This window comes from Volvox carteri (assembly GCF_000143455.1).
Source record: "Volvox carteri f. nagariensis unplaced genomic scaffold VOLCAscaffold_21, whole genome shotgun sequence".
NCBI lineage: Eukaryota > Viridiplantae > Chlorophyta > Chlorophyceae > Chlamydomonadales > Volvocaceae > Volvox > Volvox carteri.
The window spans coordinates 1,311,655-1,336,393 of NW_003307564.1; the positions used below are offsets into that span (position 1 = coordinate 1,311,655).

A 24,739-nucleotide genomic window follows, 5' to 3' on the forward strand; every position below is an offset into this window, starting at 1 on the left:
TGTTTGTGATGCATGCTTATCCGTACATCCGTACATCCGTACTGACGTACCTCAAGTACCAAGTCGCCAAGTCGCGGGCCCTGTGGAATGGTAATGCTGTCGAGCTGCACGTGCATATAGTACGGCACATTGAGCGAAGAGACATGAAAAGAAATGGAGGATAATGGATTAGCAAGCAGGAAATGGGGGCAGAGAGAGGGGACGAGAACATCGAGCGCCACGAGAAAAGGGACACGAAGTATTGGGGGGACTCAACAACAGGAGAGGTATGGAGGAAGGTGCTACAAGTGGTGGGGGGTGGGTATCGCTTGAAGAGGGGAACAAACGCATCTTGGGGGCCCACCGCAGGATGACTTCAGGTGTGGGCTCCGTCCTCCTTCGGAGAGTAACGCAAATATCATATTGTGTGTCTGTCTGTGTGTGTTTGTGTGTCTGTGTGTGTGTCTGTGTGTGTGTGTGTGTTTGTGTGTGTCTGTGTGTGTGTGTTTGTGTGTGTCTGTGTTTGTTTGTTTGTGTGTGTCTGTGTTTGTTTGTGTGTGTTTGTGTTTGTTTGTTTGTGTGTGTTTGTGTTTGTTTGTTTGTGTGTGTGTGTGTGTGTGTAAACTAAAAATCAGCCATGCACTTTACGACTATTGCATTTGCCCAACATGATGGTGAACGGCTAATTGGCTTGAAGTTTAGTTGGCTTAAAATGGCTGCCACTACTACTACTACTTCTCTTACTATTTAAACACACGTCCTAGGGTACGTGTAGCCCCAACCGTGCCTGATCAGCACAGCGTGCATGTGTACTACTGCCGCTGCTACGGCAACTACCACAACCGCTGTTTCTCTTCCACCGCATGCACATATACATACATACAGACATAGAAACATATGTCTACACATATGTGGTACACGCCGACACATATTACCTCGCAGCCCGACGCGGCTACCCACTCACCACCACGCCAGGCTAGCACCACCTGGGCTACCCCGCCGCTCTTACCCCCCCCCTACTGCTACTGCCTTCAGCCCCAAGGTAGGTAAATCCCCACCTGTGCCTGCTTGACGTACGACGCCTGTTGCGAAACCAGTTCGTCGTACCGCCTCATGCGAGCGGCTCCCTTCTTCTGCTGCCCCTTTGCCCTATGCACGCGCAGGGACAGAAGCATTAGGTTGCGCGCGAACAGGGGTGAATGTACAGGTTAAAAACACATCCACATCCACATCCACATCTACACACACCCCAACCCCCCAAGGAGTAACAAAAGCACGCGGGAGTTAAACCTATATCCACGTACTCATACACACACACATATACACACACGCACATACACACACATATACACACACGCACATACACACACAGATACACACACGCACATACACACTTGCACACTCTCATCCACTCACTTCTTGTTGATCCAGTCCAGTTCCTCCGAAATGGCCTTGTCCAGCGCCGCCTGCTGTTTGGCCTCCAGGGACAGACGCTTCGCCTTTGCAGCCAGCCACTCTGAATAAGTTTTACATGTGTGTGCAGCAAAACATTGTGTGCACCGGAATATATTAATGTGTTTTCGTGTATCAATGGCGATATTAGTTATAACTTGTGCACCGGAATAAATTAAATTCCAAATACAATACAGTACACAGCACACACGAACGAACACGGACGGGACAAAAGCAGCGGGTATAACCGTTAAGACGACGTACAGACAGACACCGCTCAATTACCGAGTAATTGCCCTCGAAGGGGATGCCCGCACCGCGATCCAGCTCCAAGATCCAACCCTGGAGCAAACAAAGCCGCGAGAGGGCACAAGTTACCATAGAAACCTTAAAGATGGGAAAGGCTAAAAACAGCAGGGAGCAATCAAAGTCCAAATCGGGGGCGAAACAAGGATGTACGTGTCCAGAATCACAAGATCTGCATAGGCAGACGGGGAGGAGGGCCCAGTCGAGGGGTGGACGTGGGCGGCAGGTAGGGGTCGGGAAGCACGCAATCTCCCTGCAAGCAAAGGACCTACCGCCACGTTATCTAAGAAGTATCGGTCGTGGGTGACGGCGACGACAGTGCCCTTGAAGTCGGCAAGGAACCTTCCGCGACAGCCGCAGCAAGAATGGGGAAAAGGAGAGAGGGAGGGGGAGGGAAAGAGAGGGGGAGGAGAGAGAGGGAGGGAGAGAGGGAAGGAGGGTAGTGAGGGAGGGAAGTGGGGGAAAGGACACGGAAAGAGGTCCATAAAGATAAAGATGGGGTCAAATCCCTAAACCAAAAATGATGTGGTGATCGCCGGGTCGGCCGTTGATATGAATATATGCGTTTTGATGAGCACGGAGGGGAAGCATGTGTCCGACTCGGCAACAAGCACGGGGGGGTTGGAGGTCCGGGGATCGCCAGCAACAGGAGTGGGGATGGAAGGGGTCCAGCTGCCTGGGTAGTTCACCAGTCGCTAAGTGGCCAAATGACTCAATGAACGAATGAATGAACGAATGAACGAACGAATGTATGGCGAACGAACGAATGTATGGCGAACGAACGAATGTATGCGCGCATGCATGCATGCATGAATCAATGAACGAATAACGAATGAATGCATGAATGAATGAAGACCGCAACCCGAGCAGGTATCCCGGGCCTCCTCCTCTCCTCCCCCTCAAAGCTGTCTTCAGACGCCTCGTTTTCAGGTTTTGAATCGCCAAGTTTCGATTTCCATTCCTTCAACACGCGAACCCCCTAAAATCCCACCATCCCCCCAAGCACGCACGCACGCACCCACCCACCCACCTCTCCAGCCACGCCACGCTCTCCGCGTCAAGGTGGTTCGTTGGCTCGTCCAGCAGCAAAATGTCCGGGGCGGACAGCAGCAGGCGACACAGGGCAACACGGCGACGTTCACCTGTGTGAAGCACCGGAGGCGTTTTGTACGCGTTATGTATGTAATGTCGCAATTCATGTTACATACGGCTGTGCAAAAGGTCGCCGTCGTTGCCTCTTGCCCACACCCACCGCACCCAAATTACATGCATTTCTTCCACCATATGCACCACCCACCTTTCCCCCCAAACACACCTTTAGACAGACACACACTTACAACCCTATACATTCTTACACACACTCTCACACACACTGTCACACGCACTCTCACACACACTCTTACACACACTCTCACACATGCACCCTCTCTCTCACCTCCGGACAGGTGTTTCACCAAAGCGTCAGGTGGAGGGCACCGAAGCGCGTCCATGGCCTGCTCCAAAGTCCTCTCCACTTCCCAGCCATTGATGGTGTCAAGCTCGGCCTGTTAGTGTCGTACACATGTACAACAAAATCGTACATGAGGGAGCGCGTCCAAAAGTGCGAAGTGTCATGGTACAGCGCACATCCATTTGTACATGTTTGTACATGTTTGTACATGTTCATCACAAAACGCGCACGTTCGCGCACACAACTAGACAAACAGACAGACATACAAACAACGACAAGCGGCCGTCGAACATTCTCCTCCCACACACCCACTCACCTCATCCCGCCATCCCTCGACCGGAAATCCGACGCTAATTCCATTCTCAAACCTCCTCCGCGTCTCCTCCCAGCAGTCCTCAGCAGCAGATCCTAGAAACGTTTGCCAAATCTTTGCGCCCCACTCCCTTCTCCCCCCCCCACCGGAATAGCCCTCGACGCCCACCTCAGACCCCCGAAGACGACCACAACCCACAACATTGCCACCCCACCACCCCAACCCCACCCCACCACCCCAACCCCACCCGACTACCCCAACCCCACCCCACCACCCCAACCCCACCCCAACCCCACCACCCCAACCCCACCCCAACCCCACCACCACGGGGCTCCGACCTGTAACCGATCCATCTTGCTAGACAGGGCGTCAAGATCAGCTCCTGGCTCACCCATCTGCAAAATCGTGCAATCGTACGGATAAGTCCGAAGCAAAGGAGCAAGGTCATGGGGTAAAGGAAAATAGCAAACGCAAGCAGTGATGGTTAAGGGAAAGGCGCTGATTTGCCGCGTGACCGTAGGGCTTGGTGCTGCCGTACGTACGTACGTACGAGCAACGTGCGCCAAATTACCACACAACAACATATGTACGGGAGCACACACACACGCGCGCTTGTTGTGCAGTACAGAGTGTCGTACCTGCAGACTGAGCGCCTCGTACTGCGCCAGCTTATCGCGTACATTCTTCAACGCAGGTTCAATGTTGGAAATGACGGTGTCACCTGTCCGGGAATTTGTTTGATTAACTAGTGATTGACAAGCGATTACTTAATCAGGAAACATGACACAGATTGGAAAAAAAATAGTGCAGAGGACAGCGCGCTTTACAATGGATATGCCGGGTTAGCGACGATCTGTGACAGATCTGCCGTACTGTCGTATTGTCGTACCGTCGTTAAGCTCCGGCTCTTGTGACAGGTAGCCGATCTTGATCCCGGGTGCCATTACGATTCGGCCATCCGCCAGCGCTGTGTCCACTCCAGCCAAAATCTTCATCAGGGTCGACTTGCCTAAACAGGACATGACACACAGCGACACAAGCGAGACTTGCCTACTGACATACATACATACATATATATACATACATATATACATGCTGAAAAGAAACAGGTAACCACAATGCCCACCCGTCTATACGCGCACACAGACAAGCACATACGATACAGACACACATACACACACACTCGTAGGCAATGAAAGGTGGCAACTGATCCTGGCCTAGCCGCGCATACCGCGCATACCGCGTAGTTGCATGGAGTACCCTTTTCCCCCCTTCCTCTCATGCCCTGGCCTCCTCCTACCGTAGGCTCTACCAACCCGGCCGACGTTTCCTCCCCTCCCCGCCCAAACCCAGTCCCCACCCGCTCCGTTTGCCCCCAGCACTCCGATCTTGGCTCCGAGGTACATGCCCAAACTGACACCCTTGAGGAGCTCCTTGCCTCCCGGGGCCACCTGGGTATGAGGGGGGTTATGAGGGGGAGAGAACGAGGAGGGTGTGTACGGGGGAGTGTGAAGGGGGGTTGAGGGGGAGCATGAGGGGGGTTATGAGGGGGAGAGGAGGAGAGAATGACGGGGGGTGTACGGGAGGAGGGTCATCAACTCCAGGGGGGTTATCTTCCCTCTCAACGGATGACCCTCCCGGATTTCAGATCCGTACTGGCAACCTCCTGTGGTTGTCCCGTACTGTACTGCGAATCGGTTGTTCGTTGGTCGTACCTTGCGAACTCGCTCCAACGACAAGATGATCTTGCGGGTCTCTTCTTTGTAGGCACCTCCCTGAAGCATCGGGGCAAAAGGCGGTCGAAGGGGAATACGTGATGCGGGACGAGAGCTGTACGGAAGAGGGCGACAGCGGGGTTGGGGGATAGGGGACAGGAAAAAGGAGGGGGGAAGAGTTATATGGTCATGCAAAGCTTAGGCAACATCCGCCGCTGTGCCGACATCCATTCAAGCCACCCCGCTGTCGTACGAGTCAACAACGTGTGTGTGTATGTGTGTGTGTGTAAAGGTTACAAGTATCTGACCAGGCCTGACACTGGCCAGGGGTTGCTGCCCACCCCCTGTGTGTGTATGTATGTGTATGTATGTGTATGTGTGTAAGCGTGTCTGTGTGATGTAAGGGCGAAGCAAGGCGCATTCATCGGATGCACAAGGACATACATACACTCTGCTCCTCCGCCCTTTTCCGAGTGACCCAGCCATAAGCCCCTCGTGGTGGCTGAGGGCATCCGAAAACTCTGGCCTGAACGGAGCAAGGCTGAGCGGAGCCGATCAGCGCTCTGAAACCTCCCCGGCCACTCACATCGCGCGCGGCATACTTGTACCTTTTTGCCTACACTGCCGGGCCCTCCCTTTCACTGGTCGCCAACAGAAACAGAGCTGTGTGCTCTAGGAAAACTAACGGAATTGCACAAGTGGATGCTCGTACCTGCTTGTCGCACACAAACCCAAATCGACAGCCGTGGGACACGTACAGACCTAACCTACCGCCTACCATGTCCATAGTGCACATAAAACGGTGCAACCCTCTTCCGCAACCATTCCATTCATCTCGACATTCAACCCCACCACTTCCTTCTCACAGCTCAGGTTTCCTATGCACACACGCTCACACGCACACACACAGACGCGCGCGCGCGGGCCCCCCCCCGCCAACATACACACACACTTGCCGTGCATTCACACGCGCACCAGCTTCCTCACCTGCCGCACTTCCCCCGGGCTCTTGTACTTGGTGGGCGTGCTGCTGCCGCCACCACCACCACCACCACCACCACCACCACGCGCGGGCCCGGTGGAGGGGGGAGCTGTAAAGTGGGCAAACCGTGTCGGAGGTGAGTTGAGCTGGTGCAAAAAACACAGCACACTAATGTGTGCGCAACAGCGTGAGGGAAGGGATGGATGGTAAGCAAATGAGCATACGCTTCCAATTGGTGTTACACATACGTGATAACTGAAGACACATAGGTGATCTGCATATGTCCGCGTCTGTGCGCGCGTGAGTGGACGTGTGAGCGCGCATCGCGATTTGAATGATCCGAGGGTTGTCCGCGGATTCGCATGGCCGCCCCGCACCTCCTCCCCCCCCCCCCCGGGATTCACATGGCAGCCCCCCGCGGGCGACTCCAGCATGCGCGGACGGTTCCCATTTCTAGGGTTATGGATGCGGAAGTGAACTGAAAAGGCGAGAAACCCATGCAACCCATGCAAGGAAAGGAGCCCGGGAGGGCTCGGAGGATAGAGCCACTGGCTCCAAGTCCCCTAAACTCCGTCTGCCTGCGGTCCCGGTGAGGCAGCGACAGCAAGAAAATAGAGATCAGGCCTGGGCGGCCATGCAAACCCTGGGATAAGGTTCCTGGCGCAGTTTGCTATGGTGCATGACCCCTGACGACGTAAAACACTCGGTTGTGGACGGTGTTCCGCCATGTCGACGGAAGGACGGATGGAAGTACCTGCAGTCTTGGGGCCGCTCTTCTTTTTAGCAGCGTGCACATTTACGCAAAAGCGACGACCGATGCTAGGGATGAGCGTGAAGGGGCTGGACTTCCAGGCCATGCGGCCAGAACGCAAGGACGGCGACAGCATAGCTTCCCAGGTGCCAACCACGAGAGGAGGAATCTAAAAGGCCGATTCAAGGAAGTCACAGGGATAAAAGCGTTCGCCTACAAAATTGGTTCGTGTGGCAATTTGCTTGCAACTTTAAATGGCAAGTCAACGCCACCAGTACATTCGTGCAGCCTCAGATATTTTAGCTGCAGCTAAACAAATACTTGTTGCAGCCAAAAAATTTACAGCTGGAGGAGCGACAGGTAATTAAACCGAACGATTTAAACCAACCCATACTTGCACACGCAAGCCATGAGTTTGCAAAGTAAGCCCCAAATCCATGTCACAATTAAGTTAAAGCTACGCAGTGCGTAGTAATATCAGCATATCCAAGCTTTCAACATCTTGGACCCATGGACCCACCGCTCCGGTGCTGTCCAACTCCCGTGGCTTGGGTCTCCGCAAACATCCCAAATCCCAATATCAGCCCAGGCGCATATTTACTTTCACCAGCCTTAAGCATAGAACCGATTGATATTTGCTGCATCGTGCGTGTCAATGTATATGGATAGGGCGCACACACCGTGACAGCAGCTGACGGCAGCACCTATACACTCCAAGAGCCAGACGATCTTTCTCTCAAGCACCAGTACTACCTAATCTTGCGAAAACCATCTATCCATTCCGGGGAAGGTATAGAAAAAGTGAGGGCTATGTGTACTCTTTCCCAAATCAACATGAATGAGGACTACAGAGGTGCGGCCAGGACGACAGAGACGGGGCCCTTTCAAAAGGGAAAATATACATTTTCTTCTTACAGTTATCGGCCCATGGCCTTACGAGGCTGGGCTTACTCAACCAGGTGAGACAAGAGGGTGTCGGGAAAGTGTGTGTAACAGACACAACACGTAAACCCACTGGGCAGCACCCAGCGCAACGACGAACCCTAAATCCCTAAGTAGGTAGGAACGGTGGGCTCTAGCCTTACGCTGCCCAGCCAATACTGCAAACAGGCAGCAGTGACAAAAAAATCTATCAGCTCGTGCTATCGTGCATGATCTCTATCTCTCTAACACACTCACAACCGTTACCGCGAGCGGCGACAGACTCTGCGGTACGGCAAGCACGAAAACCTCCTCTCCTCCTTCCCTCCCTCTCTTCAATGTCTTCCGTTCCTTCAAAAGGAAAGCTTGTGTCGAGTCAAAAAGCGTCGCTCACTGCTCAAGGAGCCTTGACTTCTTACGCACTCGCCGAGACAAACACGCGGATCCCTCTCGCCTCCCCTCTCCCCGCTCACGCTCCTCCGCTCAGGTGCAGAGAGGAACAGGCAGGACAGCCGTATCGCAAATCAAAAGCGACACCGACACATGGATCAATACCATCAACACCACGATTCCTCTCCTCTCACTGCCACAAAAAACAATTACCCGTCGTCACCCCTTGATGAGACCGTTAACGCACAGCAACAACAAGCGTATGCAGCAGAAGGTCGAGCGAGAATACCGTTAGCACTATCACACGGAACCATAACTGAGCATGTAGTTAGAAATTAACGCAAACCAAATTCACCAGAACCAGGAGTAGCAAATAACATAAGTCAAGGCTGGTAATGTGACCCTGCAGACCTGCCTCTCCAAAGGCGTAAGGCCCAACGAACAAGGCCACAGCAGATCAATACTTAGACAAAAACATGGAACCGCTTCCAGTCGCTTCCTCGTTTCACAACAAAGCAGCACACGCTATCCCTTCCAGAGTCGCGCAAGAAGCAAACACGTACACTCTCGCCGCCACGCCTTATATGCCAAGTCAACACTCCCCGTCCGGCAGCCTGAACCCCACAAATAGTCCTTCAGGCCTTCAGACTACCCTCTTGGGACCGTTAGTCGCCGTTGGGCGAGTCTCGGTCATCCTCATCACGCGCAACGCGCAGCGAGCAGGATTGGGTAGCTTGGTTCGCCTTCTTGGCTTGGTCGATGACCTCCAAGCGATTGAAGACAAATCCTCGAAGGAAAGCGAAGCACCTTGGGATAATGATGGCGATGATGATGATTTAGTAGGCGAACAAGTACTCTGTTGCCGTGTTTGTCGCTGTTGTCTTTTTACTTGCCCTTGCGGCCCTTGTTGGCGGCTGAGGGGTCCTTACGGATGCGAACGCTCTTAGGGGTAACCTGCGAGCGGCCGGGGCAACAGCAGCAGCAGCAGCAGCAGCAGCAGCGTTCGGCGGGGAGGACAGGGAGGAGGGAAGAGACGAGACGAGGAGTACAAAAAACGTGAGTAGCTGCGGCAAGGAGGCCGGGTAAAATACGACAGTGAAGAAAGTGGCAACGGCAGCAGGGCGGTGGACACGTAATGGCGGCACCGTGCGCCACCTTATCACAAAGCAAAACAAAAAGTTACATCAATCTCTCACCTCGACCTGCTCGTCATCATTGATGTACTCGAGCGCGTCGTCCAGGCCCATGGTCCGCGGCTCGTCCAGGCCAACCTGTACGGCATACAAATCGGCCTTACCAGTACGACATCTACAAGTTGTACGACACAACGGTGGGGGCATCCTTCGATACCATCACCAGCACTGGCAGCATGCATGCAGCATGCGACACAGGATCTGCCCTGAAGCTTGCGCCCTTACTTCGCACTTGCCTTAATTTCCTTGGACGCAGCCCGCATGTTTGTGAGCTGCTTGGTCTTGCACACGTTAACCTTTAGGTCGCCAGCCTTGGCGTGAACACCCACACACTGCAAACATGAACAGCAACAACCGCCATCACAAAAACAGCACCGCCACCGTTATCGACGAGACAATATGCCAAATTCGTGGGATAGGGCGTGGGTAAAAGGTAGGAAAAGAACAAAGCAAGGAAAAGAAGAATCCGGGCCAGAGGCCAAAGCGAAACATTTGTAGAAACCGGCCAAACAGTTAAAGAATTTTAAACTGCGCTCCTCAAATGCGGTGATTTAGCCACCGTACGAGACTGAAGTACGAGGCAAGGAAGACCGATAACAAAGCCGGAACCGGGCAGCTAGGGTAGCAAAAAAGGCTAACACCGAAGAAAACAACATCGAAGCCGGAGGTCTAAGGAAACCAGCCTAACGGAATCTTGAGCGGCGCATACCACAAAGCGCTGGAAATGTTGGAATGCGCTTCGTCCACCAATTCCCTTGAGGCCTCATCCCCCACTCCTAGCCCCCTTTCCCTGCCGTACCTGGCCCTCGTACACTTGGTCGCCTGGCCGCACAAACAACTGTCCGCGCTCCTGCGCGCTCTCCAACGCGTACGACGTCACCTGCAACCACGTACGACAGTGCAACTCAGATAAAGTGTTTATTTCCATTAGCGCAGGGTCAGCGCTTCACATCAACTTGGCTGTGATGCTTGAATGTGTCGTACATACGGCGTAGACCTTAGGTAAAGGTATGTATATGTCGCTCTCTTCCCTCATCTTGAAGTGTGGAAATAAAAATACACAACAGGAATGTAATGCATGTTGACCAAATGTGCTCTGCCGCCGCCGAGTATCCAACACATGCTGAGTCACCCATCATCGTCATATAGCAAACACGAAACCAACACATCTCCTCCCTTCGCTCCTTACCCCGTCCCTGCCACATGTAATAAACTGAATCCGTGGCCATGGACAGCCAGCCGCAAAGAAACACGGTTCCAAAAACAACCCCCTTCTCCCGCTCCCAACCACCCGCTCACCTGCCCGGTTTCGTGCGCCACCAGAGAGCCGTTCTCGCGCATAAGAATTTCACCGGCAACGGGGGCATACCTGCATCAACGAACGCATGTTACCGTAATTTACATGTATATTGGACCGCTACATGTTTTCAGTCGAAACTGTTGACAGACCACCCCAAAAGCTATTCACATCTCAGACGTCCAGCCAACGACTCACTACCCCTCCCATTCCCATCCCCCTCCTCATCCCACAAGAAATTCATTACCCCCAAAGTACGTCTTCGGGCCCCCATAACAATTCCCCCCACAAACACTCACCCAAGTTACCCCTCTCAAAACCCAATATCCCCCCGGCGGGGGGCACCACTCGTCATGCCCCACCCACGCACACGCACACGCACAGCCACTCACTCAAGGAAGAGGGTGTTCATGACCCCAAGGCCGCGCGTGGCGGTCAGCAGCGCGTTCTTGAGACCCAACAAACCGCGAGTGGCGATCCGGAACTTGACACGCGAGGCGCCCTAGGGAAGGGAAAACACAGACGATCCATGAATCCATCCATGGTCAGTACACATTTGGATGTGGAAAACGTGATGTAACAGGATGTAGGGGTGCGGATGGACCTAGACCCGGTAGGTCTTACAGGCCCTTGGATTCACAGCAGGATAGACGGACCCTTCAATTCACCCCAGCGGTGATCACCCAGGCCCATCCCCTCTCCATCATTCGGGAGAGCTCGTTAGACCTCAACGTCAACGCTTCGAGGCCACGTGCATGGACGTGCATGCTGGTCTTCCCATTGCCTTTTTTCACCTTCTCACGCCTTTCACGTCCTCAAACCACACCTCTACACACCCAAACAACCAGGCTTTTAATAATCGCTCCGTTTTTTTGTTATCATATTTCCTTTGTGTTAATTAATCATATTAATGTAAAATATGTCCCACATTTCCATTTTCGGTCTGGTCTGGTGACACCACTGCAAGTAGCAGTTCAGTAGGGTTCAGGCTTGTAAAAGCTTTTTATACCTGAATGGACGGAATGAGGTCCACCATCTCGCCCTTGCGCTGGGCGAACAGCTCCACCACAGCACCCACGTAGTTCTCGGGAACCTGCGGGAGCAAAAGGGACGATGTGGAAGGATCATGAAATTTGTCAATTTTTGGATGATGACCAGGGACGCAACACGCGAGTGAGCGAAAGAGATTTTCAGAGGAAGAAAGGTTCCCTCTGGTAGGCACTAAATAGTACTACACCGTACGCGGGAGATGCGGGAACGGGTGTTTTTATACGGGCTACATTTGAGTTTTGAAATTTCTCACAGGTCGGCTGGAATACAAGGTATAAAACGGCTGCATGAGCATCATGCAAGTAAAAAAGCTATCGACCGGGCATCTTATAAGTGACCGCGAACATTGGTAAACAACATACCACCACCAGGCACAATGGCAATCGAAGGCAACCAACCCAATCCATCCACCCACCCGGTTCACACACCCGCCCCGCGGACGTCCCACAGAAAATGTCAGAACAACACAAAGAACAGAAACCCCGACACACTGACACGTGGCCTGTGTCGCGTCATACGACTGTAGCATCGACAAAACACGTGCGTACGGCAGACTGCCAGTTACGTTTGCTTCAAAAAAAGCCCCGTCGTCCCCGGGGCCCTCCGCCCCCTCCCCGCAGCCGCGTGTACATAATAATAACATGCGGCACGACTTATATTACACACGTAATAGTACGGCACTTACGTCAACAATGGCCTCCTCGTACGGCTCGCAGTTCTTGCCGTTGACCTCGCGGGTAATGACCTTAGGCGGGCCAATCTCGAACTCGTAGCCCTCGCGGCGCATGTTCTCGATCAAGATACCCAGGTGCAGAGTACCGCGCCCCGAAACCACGAACGAATCCGAAGTCTCACCAGGATCGACCCTGCAGCAGTTTCGTTGTAGGTCGTCCAGGGACAGAAATATAGGGTTAATCAAGGTAACTTTTTACAGTTTTACGGGTTTTTCCCTGCGGTTTTATCCTTATCCAGAGGGTTAGGTCTTAACATTTCAAGCGTCAGGTCAGGATAGGAAAGCTTGCAGGTACGGGGAACGCACCCCACGACTATGTATAACACACACACACAACAATACTTCGTGGCGAGTCAGAGAGTTTATTGGCCACCGAGCAGGGACGATTGTTCGTCCAATCCCTCCCGTTCCGTTGCACTAACAACCCCCCTCGTTCTCCTTTCACTACTGCTACCGTTACAGTAACTATTACTACTACTACCACTGCTACTACAAATGCAGCTGCTACTGCTCATGTCGGGCGTAAACAAAAAACCCCGCCATCCGCCCTCACCTCAGCGCCAGGTTGCGCTCCAGCTCCCGGTCCAGACGGTCTTTCAAGTTACGCGAGGTGACGTACTTGCCTTCCTTGCCGGCGAACGGAGACGTGTTCACCTTGAAAGTCATGGACACTGTGGGGTCCTCGACCTGCGTGTGTTTGGGCGCGTGTGCGAGTGCCGGGAGCAGGAGAGGAGAGGAGGAATGAGGAGGAGTGAATACAATGGAAGGATGTACATGCAAAGGAAATCATGTGCAAACTACAAAAACACAAAAAGGATCACCCGCCCAAGGTTGATCTGCAGGGTTTAGCATGTCGTTGTTTAATTTCTTAGGGGCGTAGAGGCAACCAAAAGAGGCTGCCAAAAGAACGGCAGAAAAGCAGTGCGTGTGGGTGACCAGGGTGAAGGGAGCATGGGGAGTGTGAAGGATGCGGACACACAACACAACACTCGACCCGACCTGAGCCACAACCCAATCCGAGCCAACCCGACCCGCACCTTGATGGTCGGCAGCGGCACGGGGTTCTCACGTTGCGTAATCGTCTCGCCAATCTTGATATCCGCAATACCCGACAACGCACAAATGTCACCAGCCGTCACCTCCTCAACGGGCACGCGGGAGAAGTTGTCGTACACAAACAGCTCGGCGATCTTGGCGGTGCGGACCTTGCCCGGCTCCAGGGAGCTACGGCACAAGAACACGACAGCGCGACGAAAGTGTAATTGTACGTGATGTTTGATGTTTGCGGTGCTGCGGTGATGTTTTCGATGCTGCGTATCTGTTATCTTAATATTATTAATCTGCGTGTCTTTCTACTTAGTGTTGCGAGTGTGCGTGCGTGCGTGCGGGGATAAGATGGAAAACATGCCCTGCGCGGAGGCGGCCCGTGTCTGCGGCTGGTAAGGATTTACTTGCCCTCGGTGGTCGTGCCGTACCTCGTACGGACCCACCTACCACTCGAACAGAACCCCACCATCTCACACAGGCTCCCCGCACCGACTTACCTGCAGATCGAAATAGTCTGTCCACGGCGAATGGTACCCGACGTCACCCGGCCAATAGCGATACGGCCCTTGTGCTCGTCATAGTCAATGTTGGCACACAGCATCTGAAGAGGAGCTTCGGGGGCCACAGTGGGGGGACGAATCTGCGGGAAAAAGGGGTTACAGGCCCCGGATGGGGGGCGGGGGAGAAAGGGTAAGACGAACCACAGACGATTGAAGCAGATGCCAGAGGTACACGGATAGTCCAGGAGAAGACTAGGGGGGAGAGGGGGATTTGTTGGGGGGGCTAGGGGAGAGTTTGAATACACAGACACAGATACACACATGGATTCGGCGCACTTCCAGACGTCTCAAGGTGACACGCGCGAGAGAAACAAATAGGAGTAGCGTGTGTGGTCTGACCCCATGTGACGGTCTTTCAGAGGCGACGGGAAAAACTTCAAGCAGCGATGAAAACACGAGTAGAATGTACGATGCGCCGTACCTCCTTGACGATGGTCTCAAAGAGCGGCTCCAGGTCTGCTGCAAGTCCGTCCGGCGTCATACCAGCAATGCCGTTGACACCTGTGTAGAACAGAGAGGGGAGGAAGAGACACAAAAGTAAAAAAAAGAGGAACGCCAAAAGGAAAAGAGTTACTTGATTACCTGAACGCTTCAAGGGCCATTACACTCGGGAACATTTCGGTCACGGACCACTGAAAATAAGATTACGTTTACACTTTATTACGCAGTCACCAACGATGAACAACAAACGCATATTATAACAGGACAAAAAACGTACAGGAAGATAAATCCTCCAGTGGTTTCATGCTCATACGCCGTGCTACAGCCGTTCCTATTTGCTTCCCGCGTCGCGTGTAACAAAAGTCGCACCTTCAAGCTGCAAACAAAAACAATTTGCATCCAGAATTGTATTCTAGGGATTTTCCCTCGAACTAAACTTTGGGCCCCCCTTTTTTCCTTAATATTGACCACACTCACCCGAGGCATATACGACGGGGAACTCGCACAGCTCGTCGCTGGCGCCCAAATCCATGAACAGCTCAAAAGTAGAGTCGATTACCCACTCGGGCCTGCGGGTAGAGGTGGAGATAGTGGTAGAGATAGAGGTGGAGGTGGAGGATCGGGTTGGAGATGGGAGTTTAGGGAGGTGGACGGGGCAGGCTTGGTGGTAGGCGTGGGTGGGGTTGGGGGCGCAGTAAGCTTCACAGGAAGGGAAAGGCCAGTGCAAGGCTCCAGTACATTCTTGTTGCCGTACCTGGCTGCCGGGCGGTCAATCTTGTTGACCACCACCACGACGCGCTTGTTCAGCTCCAGGGCCTTGCGCAACACAAACCGGGTCTGAGGCATAGGGCCCTCCACGCTGTCCACCAGCAGCAGGACACCTGAAGGTGTACAGCAAACCGTACGAACAGTACTTCGGAAAAACATCACATGAAAATCAAGAGCCGTCGGGTCACACGTGTATCTGTCTTGAGAGGTGGACCCAACCTGCCGAGTTTGTCGTACGGGTTTCACGCAAATGCCTTTTCCCGCCACTCCCCCCAATTCCCCAAAACCAATGTACAATTCAAACTCTTAACCCTTCCCCCAACCTAACCAAATTGCGTCAATGGTTACCGTCTCCTGAACCATCGGTGTTGTCTCGTATCAGGTCCTCTTCCAGGTCAACCTCCCTACAAAATCCTAGGTTACACCGTTTACGGACTTCACAGCCGACCCATCTCCTTCAGCTAAATCCGACTATCAACCTACAAAGTCACACTATCTTCAACACGCATACACCGACAGACATACATACTTGCCTCCCACAACCCCATTACTCCCCACAGCCCTCCTCCCCAATCCCCACCCCCACAACCCGCTCACCGTCGCACATATTAATGACACGCTCCACCTCGCCACCGAAGTCCGCGTGACCGGGAGTGTCAATAATGTTCACCTGTCGGTTGATCGTGGCGACGGTGCGGCAATCTGCTGGTTGATATTGTGGCGTCGGATCGTTCACGTGCCCTCCACTTCTCAGCTCCCTGCTAATGCATCACCCACCCAACCCCCGCAAAACCCTAGGAACCCCCAAATCGCCCCCAGGACTGCGACCTAGCGTCCTCCTCCTACACGGGCTATCCTCCTGCTTTCCCGTGTCATCCAGGCCCCCCAAGAGCGGACACCAACCCAGATAGTAGAGCCTACATAGGTCTCCCTACAACCCCCCTCCACTTCTCTGCCGCCTCCAAGCTCGCTTCGCCCCCACCTGAAAACAAACGAGCCCCTTCATGCCCTTTTTCTTAATCTCCCCAACCCCCCAACCCCGTCCGCCTTGTGCAAACAGCAGCCGCGTCCATGTCCCCTCCGCCTTAGCTAAATACCGGGGCCCCTCTCCTTCGCCCCCGTTTTTCAAAAGACATCAACAACATTCAGCTCTGGCCCCAGCTCTGCGAGCCCGCAGGGGGAACCCACACCTTGATGCCGCGGTACCGCACGGCTGTGTTCTTGGCCAGAATGGTGATACCGCGCTCGCGCTCCAGGTCGTTCGAATCCATGATGCGTTCCGCCGTGTTCTACATTTCAGCAAGGAGGAAGGATTACATGCAAATACATGTAAAATGGAAGGAAATGAACTACTAGAGAGCTTTGAAGTAGACAGCTGCCCTCTATGCATCTTCCACCTCCCAATCCCCCCCTCCTATACACACACTTCCACCCTCCACTCCCCCATCCCCACACAAAGAGACGCCCAGACGCAAACACGGCACAAACACCTACCTGGTTGTCACGGAAGACCTTGGACTGCTTCAACATGGCATCTACCAGGGTGGTCTTGCCGTGATCGACGTGGGCAATGATGGCAATGTTGCGAATGTCCTCGCGAACGGAAGAGCCGCCCGAAGTGCCGGCGGCTGGGGGTGCTGCGGCAACGTGCGCGACAGCAGCAAGCGAAAAATCACATCACTCACATGACATCACATGACATCACATGACATCAGAAGTTGTACAATATATGATGTCCTAATGTCGTAGGATCAGGCAATGTGTGGTTGCTGTACAGCGGTCGTTTCTTGTTCCGGTATCTCTGCACACCAGCATTGGCCGGGCGTGGCGGTAGCAAGAGGGCCGTGACCCAGTTCGCGGTGGTACTGGAAGGGGTCGTTGACACACGGGGACGGAGTGCGTAGGAGATAGGACGCCAACGCGCCACCCATGACCAAAACTCGCTACTTATTTCAATGGTCTTCGCCGCGTGTATCGGCGGAGCGCAATTGTCCGTACGTAATCACGCCGCGTTAGAAAGCATAAGCCCCGGCCTTTCCCAAAATCCGCATTCCCTCAATATGCCTCCTGCCCTTAATCTTCAGTCTAAAAGCCGTCCCCGTGACGTGGGTTTGCGAGTGGGACTGCACTGCATGCTGAGAAGAGGCTGCCTCTACTCCCTATTGAGGCAATGGCCTCCTTGCTGTCCTGCAAATGCCAGTGTGGCAGAGACAAAAGCGAACGGAGAACGTACCGTCCACAGTGGCAGTGCGGCAGACGATGTTGGGCTGGGGGCGGGAGGGTGCAATTCCCGGAGCCATGCGCGGGATCGGGGTTGCGCGAGAAGCGAGGGAGGCTCCTGGGGATGGGTAAAAGGTTCGGGCAGGGGCCGAAGCAAATGGATACAAAGCTCGGCAGATGGGTCACAAAGATATTTGGATCTGAAATATGAAGGGCTAGGTAGGTGTGGACATGTGGAGAAGCTTGTGCAAAAAAGGTTGCACGAAAGGTTGCACAGAATGAATTGAGAAATTCTTGCCAAGTACTTGTGTTAAGCTTCAAGCTTTGACTTTTCTCCCAGGTGCAATGCTTCCTGATTTGTAGAGATACTGCGCTAGTTTGAAAGAACAGAAGGGCGGTGACTGCGCGGCTTGCCGCTAAACCTCAACTAACACAAAACGATAGCCCAGACGGCTTGATGTCGATGGCCGGAACAAGGGTTCAAGCGCTAGACTATCGACTTCAAAAGCTATGTTGTAACCCAGCAAACAGCTCCACGGCAATCCTCTGCATTTCTGCAGACATGCCCTCACCCGCCGTCGACGCCCCGGACCAGCTCGCAGCAGGCACCACAGCGTCCAGCCGAGCCATGCCACTTGTCCTAATAGACCGGCCCGCCTGGCGCGGCGTCATCTTTGCGTTCAGGACCTGCATTTTTGTGGTGGTAGTTGTGAGGCGGGCTGAAAGCCGACGCCTTTAAGAGGAACAACCGTAGCAGCAAAAAGCTGCAAAACGATTGATACGCTGGGTGCCAAACGGCTAAAAAGTATCCAAATCCGGTAACGGGGAGCCCATATACGGATGACCACCAAAATTTCAGCCGCGCAGGGCCCATTAGGACCACCACAAAGAAACAGAGCCACCCCCGTGACTTTCTATCTTCTTACAATTAACATAATGTACATAGTAATGTTGAAATATTCATTTCCTTTGCATGCAAGTCGCGTGTAGTGGAGCTCTGGTGGAGCATATGCTTCTGCGCGAAGAATACCGGCTGCTGTGCATTTTTTTGCAAAAAGACTATACATTGCCTTGAGGCATACTACATGTAGCCGCGCGTACACGTTGAACGCCTTTATTGAAGCGTTCGGCCCTAGTACGAGAAGTCGCTTCACAGAGCATTGGAGTTGTAAAGTTGTCGTGATTACACCTCAAAGTAGTAATACCAGCTAGCCACTCTGCGGCGTCGTTTTTCGCTTGGAAAGGGTTGCGTGCTGCACGTGCTGCCGTGATATGCACGTGAATCCGCAGCTTTTCACCCGCTAAACATAATGGGATTTTAGGTATGGTCATTTTTGGTATGGTCATCATTCGTTTTGAATATGGTCCTTTCAGCGCGCAAAGGCTTTATGAAGCTTGCAAGCCTCGCATACATGTGGCTGGCCCCGGATTTTCCACGAGTTATGCATGCGGATTGCTCCGACCTCAAACTGGCAACTCGCTCCACGCAACCAGCATATAAAGTAACAGTCAACAAAGGAGCAAAGGCTCAAAGCGGAGGGGCACAAAGATCGCCCGCACGTGCGTGCAACAGAACAGGTGCAAAGGACAATAAAAAGTAAGAGTTCACAGATAACAGCTTGCATGCGACCATGCAGGTCAAGGGCTCCTTAAGCGGCCCTCTCCCCAGACTAAACTACCAGTTTTAGATATTTTGGCCTATTATCGGTTCCCCTACACCCAACCCTAGGTTGCCGTACAACTTGCCGTACTCCGCTAATTGACAATCCTAAATACGTCCTTGCCAACCGACCGCTCCATACATACACACAGACAGACAGACAAACACAGCAAGTAAGCTAAGCTGCAGCATATTGTCCCTGAACTGAAAGTTTCAGGATCGACCCCAACAAAGAGCGATTTAAAATGCCCTCCATTGCCGATGGACGGCGATGAACCCTCCCAGTTTTAGTGAAGATTTCTGCGAACCGCCCAGGCGTGGAGCGGAGTGGAGCTGACACCGCCGCGGATTCTGCATATTCCGCTGGATGTCGGGCATGAGGTGCTGAAAAAAAACCGAAAAGGCCACTGAGTTCGCAGAACTCACGACACATGGGTGAGAGAAGGATGATGAGGGTAGTGCCCCGGGGGGGGGGGGCATGGGGGAAGGTAGTAGGGACTGCTAGGCTAGAGACCACGGGTGAAGCTATGGCCCCTTACTTCTCACAATTACAAACTGCTCGACAGCCCCAACCACGAGACCATCAAGCAATCCAAACTGCTATAAATATAAATATATGTGTATATATGTAGTATTTCTTTATTTGACAACCGACTTTTTGCTTGTCAATCCAAACACCCAAGGGGTGTCCGTCAGTATACACTCGAGCAAACGACGAATCTAGTAACCAAACCCCTATTGCAGGGCCGCCCGTCCTTTCTCCTAAAGGTGAAAGCAAATCTCCGCCTCCGCCTCCTCCTCCTGCTCCCCTCCCCACCAAAACTCCGCCGTCAATTCCCCTCCTATCTCCGCCGCAGCGGTTGACGGACGGACATTATTAATTACGGACTCTCCTGCCCAATCCCAGGCACGGGGAGAAAAAAGCGCGAGGGAAAAACCCAGCTCCGACATGCACCCCACCCCCACCACCCAACACAGTCGCTCTCCCCTCCTCCCCTCTCCCATCGGGGCGACAGCCGAGCCGCCGACCCCACAAGGTACGCGGCCAGCTAGCCAGCACCCGCCCGTCAGAAGGAATGCACCGCCCTACTCCAGCAGGAAATCACAACAACAGCAACAACAACAGCAACAGGAAAAGGGAAAGCGACTGCAGAGACACACACGCGCACACCACATGTGGGGTTCGTCGCCACACACACACACACACACACACACACGCGCGCGCGCGCGCGTTCAGCCACGTCAAGCCCGGCAAAGGAGCGAGAAAACATGGCCGTGCCCCTTTTTTCAGTCCGTGCTCGAGCCGTGAGCGAGGAGGTCAAGAAGGATCTCAATGCAGACCCGGACCTACCTCCTAGACAAGCTGTGGACACGCTTTCGATAGCCGCGTCTCCCAAATCTCCCGACAATTGCTGCCCGGAAAAATTACGACACGCGTCTCTGGGCAAAGACAGCAGAGGTGCGCTCTCAATGCCTTAATTACTAGCAGACAGACAGACTGACAGACTGACTGTCGGAAGTGGCTTGTGTGGGGAGGGGGAGCGGGTGGTGGTGAGAATACCTCGGAAGCGGACGAGCAAAAGATGCAAAAACAGTAAAAGCTACAAAATTTAAAAAGCCAAAAGCGAATCACGAAGCAGCGTTTAGGGGGAAGACTGAGCGAGCGACAAAGGGAGAGTGAGCGAGGCACACACACAGACACACACGCACAGAGATACACACACACACACACAGACACACACAGACACACACACAGACACACACAGACACACACAGACACACACAGACACACACACACAGAGACACACACACACACACAGACACACACACACACGCACACAGACACAGATATCAAATCTCGCCACGCAGCAAAAGCACTGCGCCGCGCAGTACCACGACGAACAAGGCACTCGTAACACAGCGATGCGATCCTTTCCAAGTGCCGGAAAACTGCACCCAAAAGGTGCACCCAGGGCGGTATTAGCACACGTACACATTCGCGCATACATACATACATGCATACGTACACGTGAGTCACATCACATTGTATCACGACTTCAGAAAAAAAGTACCTATCGGCAGAAATATCAAATCCAACGTGACGATGCACCCCCATGGGCGTACATGCACCTGCCCCATTCCTGACATCCGCCGATCGGTAGTACTTCTCTGCACCGATCGGTCGCGACACAAAACACATCAAGCACCTGCTTCACCTGCGATCTGTCAGCAACCCCGCGCTCAGCAGCTCTGACAGGCTGACTCTCAGAAGCTTCAGGAAGCGAGGCAGGAACTCTCAGAAGCTTCAGGAAGCGAGGCAGGAAGCACGAGGAAGCGCGCAATTGATACAGTTTAATCAAGATCTCCCCCAATGCCTAGTGTTAGTGTTAGTATACAGTTGATAAGCCACACCTCCAAGCTCATCAGCTCTGCAGCTCTATTCCCGGGACACGCTCTAACGTCCCGAGCATCCCTCCCTCACCACAACACACCATCACAGCACAGCCACATACAGCACGTTTTGGCCGTGAACTAACAACAAGCCGAGCCGAGCCGCCCACAGTGTAACACCCCATCAAGATGCTTCTTAGGTTTCAGGTGCGGCTCGAGGGCATGTATACATTCATTCAAGGACGTGCATATGGCCTATATAGGCCACAAACAGCCTAACTGCATGTCCTCGTGCTGTTGTCAGAACCCTAAGTTTTTCGATTGCAATAATGGTAAATTAATAAAAGTCATTGTTAACAACACAGGCAAGAACAACGACAACGACAACAGCGGCAACATGACGTATTGATAGATCTGCCCGCACCGGCATCATCACGCGCGCGCGCGCGTGTGTGTGTGTATAAAATACCTTTAGTTCGGACAACGTCTACCTCCTAGTGCACGGGTAGTATACACACGTGCACGATGGAAAAACCATTCCCGGAAACCTACACACACATATAATGCCGGCCATCGCACCCCCCATCGATGGTGCTACAGACACACATACACACACATACAGACCCGGTAAGCTCTACATCTCATTTTTTGGCACTACTGGTAAGGCGCGACCATTGCCCCCGGGAGATCCCGGGATCGATACCCATTAGGGTCAAAAGTCCTTCCGATGGTGGAAGGCATTGCGCCCCTAGTTGATGGACGGTGGTGACCTGGGATAAAGTTAACCTGCGAGCCGACCAATAATGGAGTTGGGCCGCTGTCGACCCGGCAGATTCCGTTGGATGCTGGTGGTGGGTGCGGAACCTGAGCGATCCACTGAAAAGTTGACTAGGGTGACTGGATGAGGGTGCCCCGAAATACCGGGGAAGGCAGGGTTTCGCAGGGTAGCTGCCACGGGCGAAGATACACCCCCCTGTTTCACACATCATACATACACATACACGCATCAGAAATACACCCCACCAACACCGCAGACCTTTCCTCCCCCTTCCCCCCCCAATTCCCTCGAAGATTCTTCAAAAGGGTGATCCCAGCAGCGGGTACATCCGGGAAACGAGCAGAGCGCGCTTCCATCCCACCGTCAAAACCGCCAAAACCACCATCACCGCAGACGTCATCGAAAACTGCAAAACACCGCGCATGCTGCAGCTAGATAGCACATGCACACACACACACACACAGAGCTTGTGGTCGCGGGTTTCTAATCTTTCCCTTTGGGTTCGCTTTCTATCTTCTATCTTCATGAAAAACTTGCATTGCCTGGTCTGTGTGTGTATATATGTGTTTGTGTGTGTGTGTGTGTGTGTGTGCGTGTCTTGACTGCCCTGGTCGTCTCAGGCTGTCATCAACAAGCTCGTCTCAGGTGCAGTAATCACGCACGGCCCGCTGTCCCGCCGGCTCTACTCTCCGTGAGTCTTTAGCCCACTGTACTAACGGCACCCTCCCCCCCACATACATATACACATACACACTGCGAATGGCGGGCGCGCCGTACACGTACACGTAATCGGCGCGCCGTACAGGTACACGTAGAGCTAAAGTCACCGCCCCCGCGCGACACCGCCGTGTGGAAACAACCCAGCGAGTGCCAGGAGGAGGAGGCGCCGCTGCAAGAGGATTACGACTGGGTACCTAGCAGGCCGGGCACCCTCCCCTCACCTCCCCGCTCCATCGCTAAAATGCCGAGATGTACGGCAGTGTACGGAGTGGAAACGCAAACGCTTTCGACCCGGGGAGGGAAAAGGACAAAATTTAAGGGAAAGCGCCGGGAAATCTCCCAAAACACGCCAGCAGCGTCCCCCCCTCTCCTTCCCGCCGCCTCAGGGAAATGGTGCCCGAGCTCCAATAACCATGCGCGCCGGCACACTGCGCCACTCATGAAGCCTTTCCTTTTGTCAAACAAATATATTGGATCTGTATTGTGGATCGATAACCTCATTTCTTAACTCTATAGCGCACGACACAATTATCTAACAATCAAAGCGATTGTGGCGCCAAAGTTTTCGCCAATGCCGACGCCAATCCGACCGGCGGCATAAGGACCTTTCGCGACCCTGGCCTAATTAAGCCACATCACACCAGACCTAAAACAGGAGAAGCCAAATTAAGCCAAGCCAAGCTAAGCGCCGGACACAAGCCATTTCTGCGAAAATTGTTGGGTTCCCGACGAGACCGTCAGGATCCTACGAGGCGAACAGACCTCTGTCTCTCGACGAGAACCTTTTTCCTCCTATCTCCTGGGCGTCCCCTTTTCCTTCCGAGACACATTCCTACATTGCGGCGTTTTCCTTTACCTGATTTTGTGGTTTTCAAAGCCTGCATTTCAAATTTTGCACCTCCCTCACCCCCAAAAAAATCAGCACCTTTGAAGAAGAGCAACGCAATACAAGGTGTTTTAACAAGCAAAAAAAAACATCCATCCATCCATCCGTCCATCCATACATACATACATACAGGCACATCCAGACACGCGCAGGCGCACATACATAGGCGTTTCACATCATATCGGCTCGCGTTGCCACCAAACCCTCAGATAAATGCTGCACACGTCCGGGAACGGCACGAACGGCAAAAAAAGATACAGCCCAAGAGCCCAGGAAGCTTCTTCCCTTGTACTGCAGTGTACGATGCAAAAACCGTATATAACAACACTAATAATATAATGCAAAAACAAAATATCATCAGCCCCTAAGCAAGCAAAAAGCCTGAAGGCAGCAGCTCGGTAAGGAGAAGATCACCGCCGGCGCGTGCAGCTCTACACAACTCAGGCACCTCAAACATGGCTGGGGGAACGGCAGTGCGGACTCCCAACACTCCGTGTGGGGGGAAACCCCACTCACGCTCAAAACCTCCCCCGAAACCGCCTTTTCCACAGAGGCCCCTGGCCCACCGTACATTTGTCCATCCCAACAGGATCATCGGTTTACCTCTTGTAAACTTAAATTGCAGCCGCGCAGTCTTGCGGTCCACAAATCGAGGTCCTTTCCATCGCCTCCAAATTAAGACCCCAGGTTAAGACCCACACACGCATTTTTCCAGGTAGCCTCAGCGCCTCAGCCT

General features: G+C 53.2%; 3 protein-coding genes across 3 annotated transcripts in view; 1 reads left to right on the forward strand and 2 right to left on the reverse strand.

Annotated features, from left to right (window-relative positions):
* Nucleotides 1–7,084, reverse strand: part of VOLCADRAFT_104944 (uncharacterized protein) — a gene marked incomplete at its 5' end in the record, with an annotated part of 13,731 nt that extends 6,647 nt beyond the window's left edge. Inside the window, 15 exons of the mRNA XM_002951041.1 lie at nucleotides 51–104; nucleotides 1,038–1,128; nucleotides 1,706–1,773; nucleotides 1,810–1,909; nucleotides 2,768–2,879; nucleotides 3,173–3,281; nucleotides 3,504–3,668; nucleotides 3,839–3,895; nucleotides 4,139–4,221; nucleotides 4,390–4,509; nucleotides 4,861–4,951; nucleotides 5,216–5,330; nucleotides 6,203–6,306; nucleotides 6,575–6,675; nucleotides 6,952–7,084. Coding sequence (XP_002951087.1) covers nucleotides 51–104; nucleotides 1,038–1,128; nucleotides 1,706–1,773; nucleotides 1,810–1,909; nucleotides 2,768–2,879; nucleotides 3,173–3,281; nucleotides 3,504–3,668; nucleotides 3,839–3,895; nucleotides 4,139–4,221; nucleotides 4,390–4,509; nucleotides 4,861–4,951; nucleotides 5,216–5,330; nucleotides 6,203–6,306; nucleotides 6,575–6,675; nucleotides 6,952–7,084 — 1,503 coding nt within the window. The remainder of the gene's footprint in view (nucleotides 1–50; nucleotides 105–1,037; nucleotides 1,129–1,705; nucleotides 1,774–1,809; nucleotides 1,910–2,767; nucleotides 2,880–3,172; nucleotides 3,282–3,503; nucleotides 3,669–3,838; nucleotides 3,896–4,138; nucleotides 4,222–4,389; nucleotides 4,510–4,860; nucleotides 4,952–5,215; nucleotides 5,331–6,202; nucleotides 6,307–6,574; nucleotides 6,676–6,951) is intronic.
* A 764-nt stretch (nucleotides 7,085–7,848) lies between these two features.
* On the reverse strand, nucleotides 7,849–18,359 carry VOLCADRAFT_81313 (uncharacterized protein). Its single transcript, XM_002951042.1, has 19 exons — nucleotides 18,141–18,359; nucleotides 17,582–17,686; nucleotides 16,843–16,985; nucleotides 16,539–16,637; nucleotides 15,946–16,018; nucleotides 15,335–15,461; nucleotides 15,058–15,149; nucleotides 14,561–14,640; nucleotides 14,077–14,219; nucleotides 13,570–13,756; nucleotides 13,086–13,219; nucleotides 12,485–12,665; nucleotides 11,759–11,842; nucleotides 11,142–11,251; nucleotides 10,752–10,821; nucleotides 10,252–10,332; nucleotides 9,705–9,784; nucleotides 9,456–9,567; nucleotides 7,849–9,213 (listed from the first exon to the last, which is right to left on the reverse strand). The coding sequence occupies exons 1-19, from the start codon at nucleotides 18,259–18,261 to the stop codon at nucleotides 9,145–9,147; spliced, it is 2,091 nt and encodes a 696-aa protein (XP_002951088.1). The 5' UTR covers nucleotides 18,262–18,359; the 3' UTR covers nucleotides 7,849–9,144.
* Nucleotides 18,360–20,177: 1,818 nt separating this feature from the next.
* Nucleotides 20,178–21,144, forward strand: VOLCADRAFT_91539 (uncharacterized protein; the record flags this gene model as incomplete). Its single annotated transcript, XM_002950946.1, has 3 exons — nucleotides 20,178–20,265; nucleotides 20,466–20,687; nucleotides 21,071–21,144. 3 exons carry the CDS (start codon nucleotides 20,178–20,180, stop codon nucleotides 21,142–21,144), a joined length of 384 nt encoding a protein of 127 aa, XP_002950992.1.
* Between the last annotated feature and the right edge of the window lie 3,595 nt (nucleotides 21,145–24,739).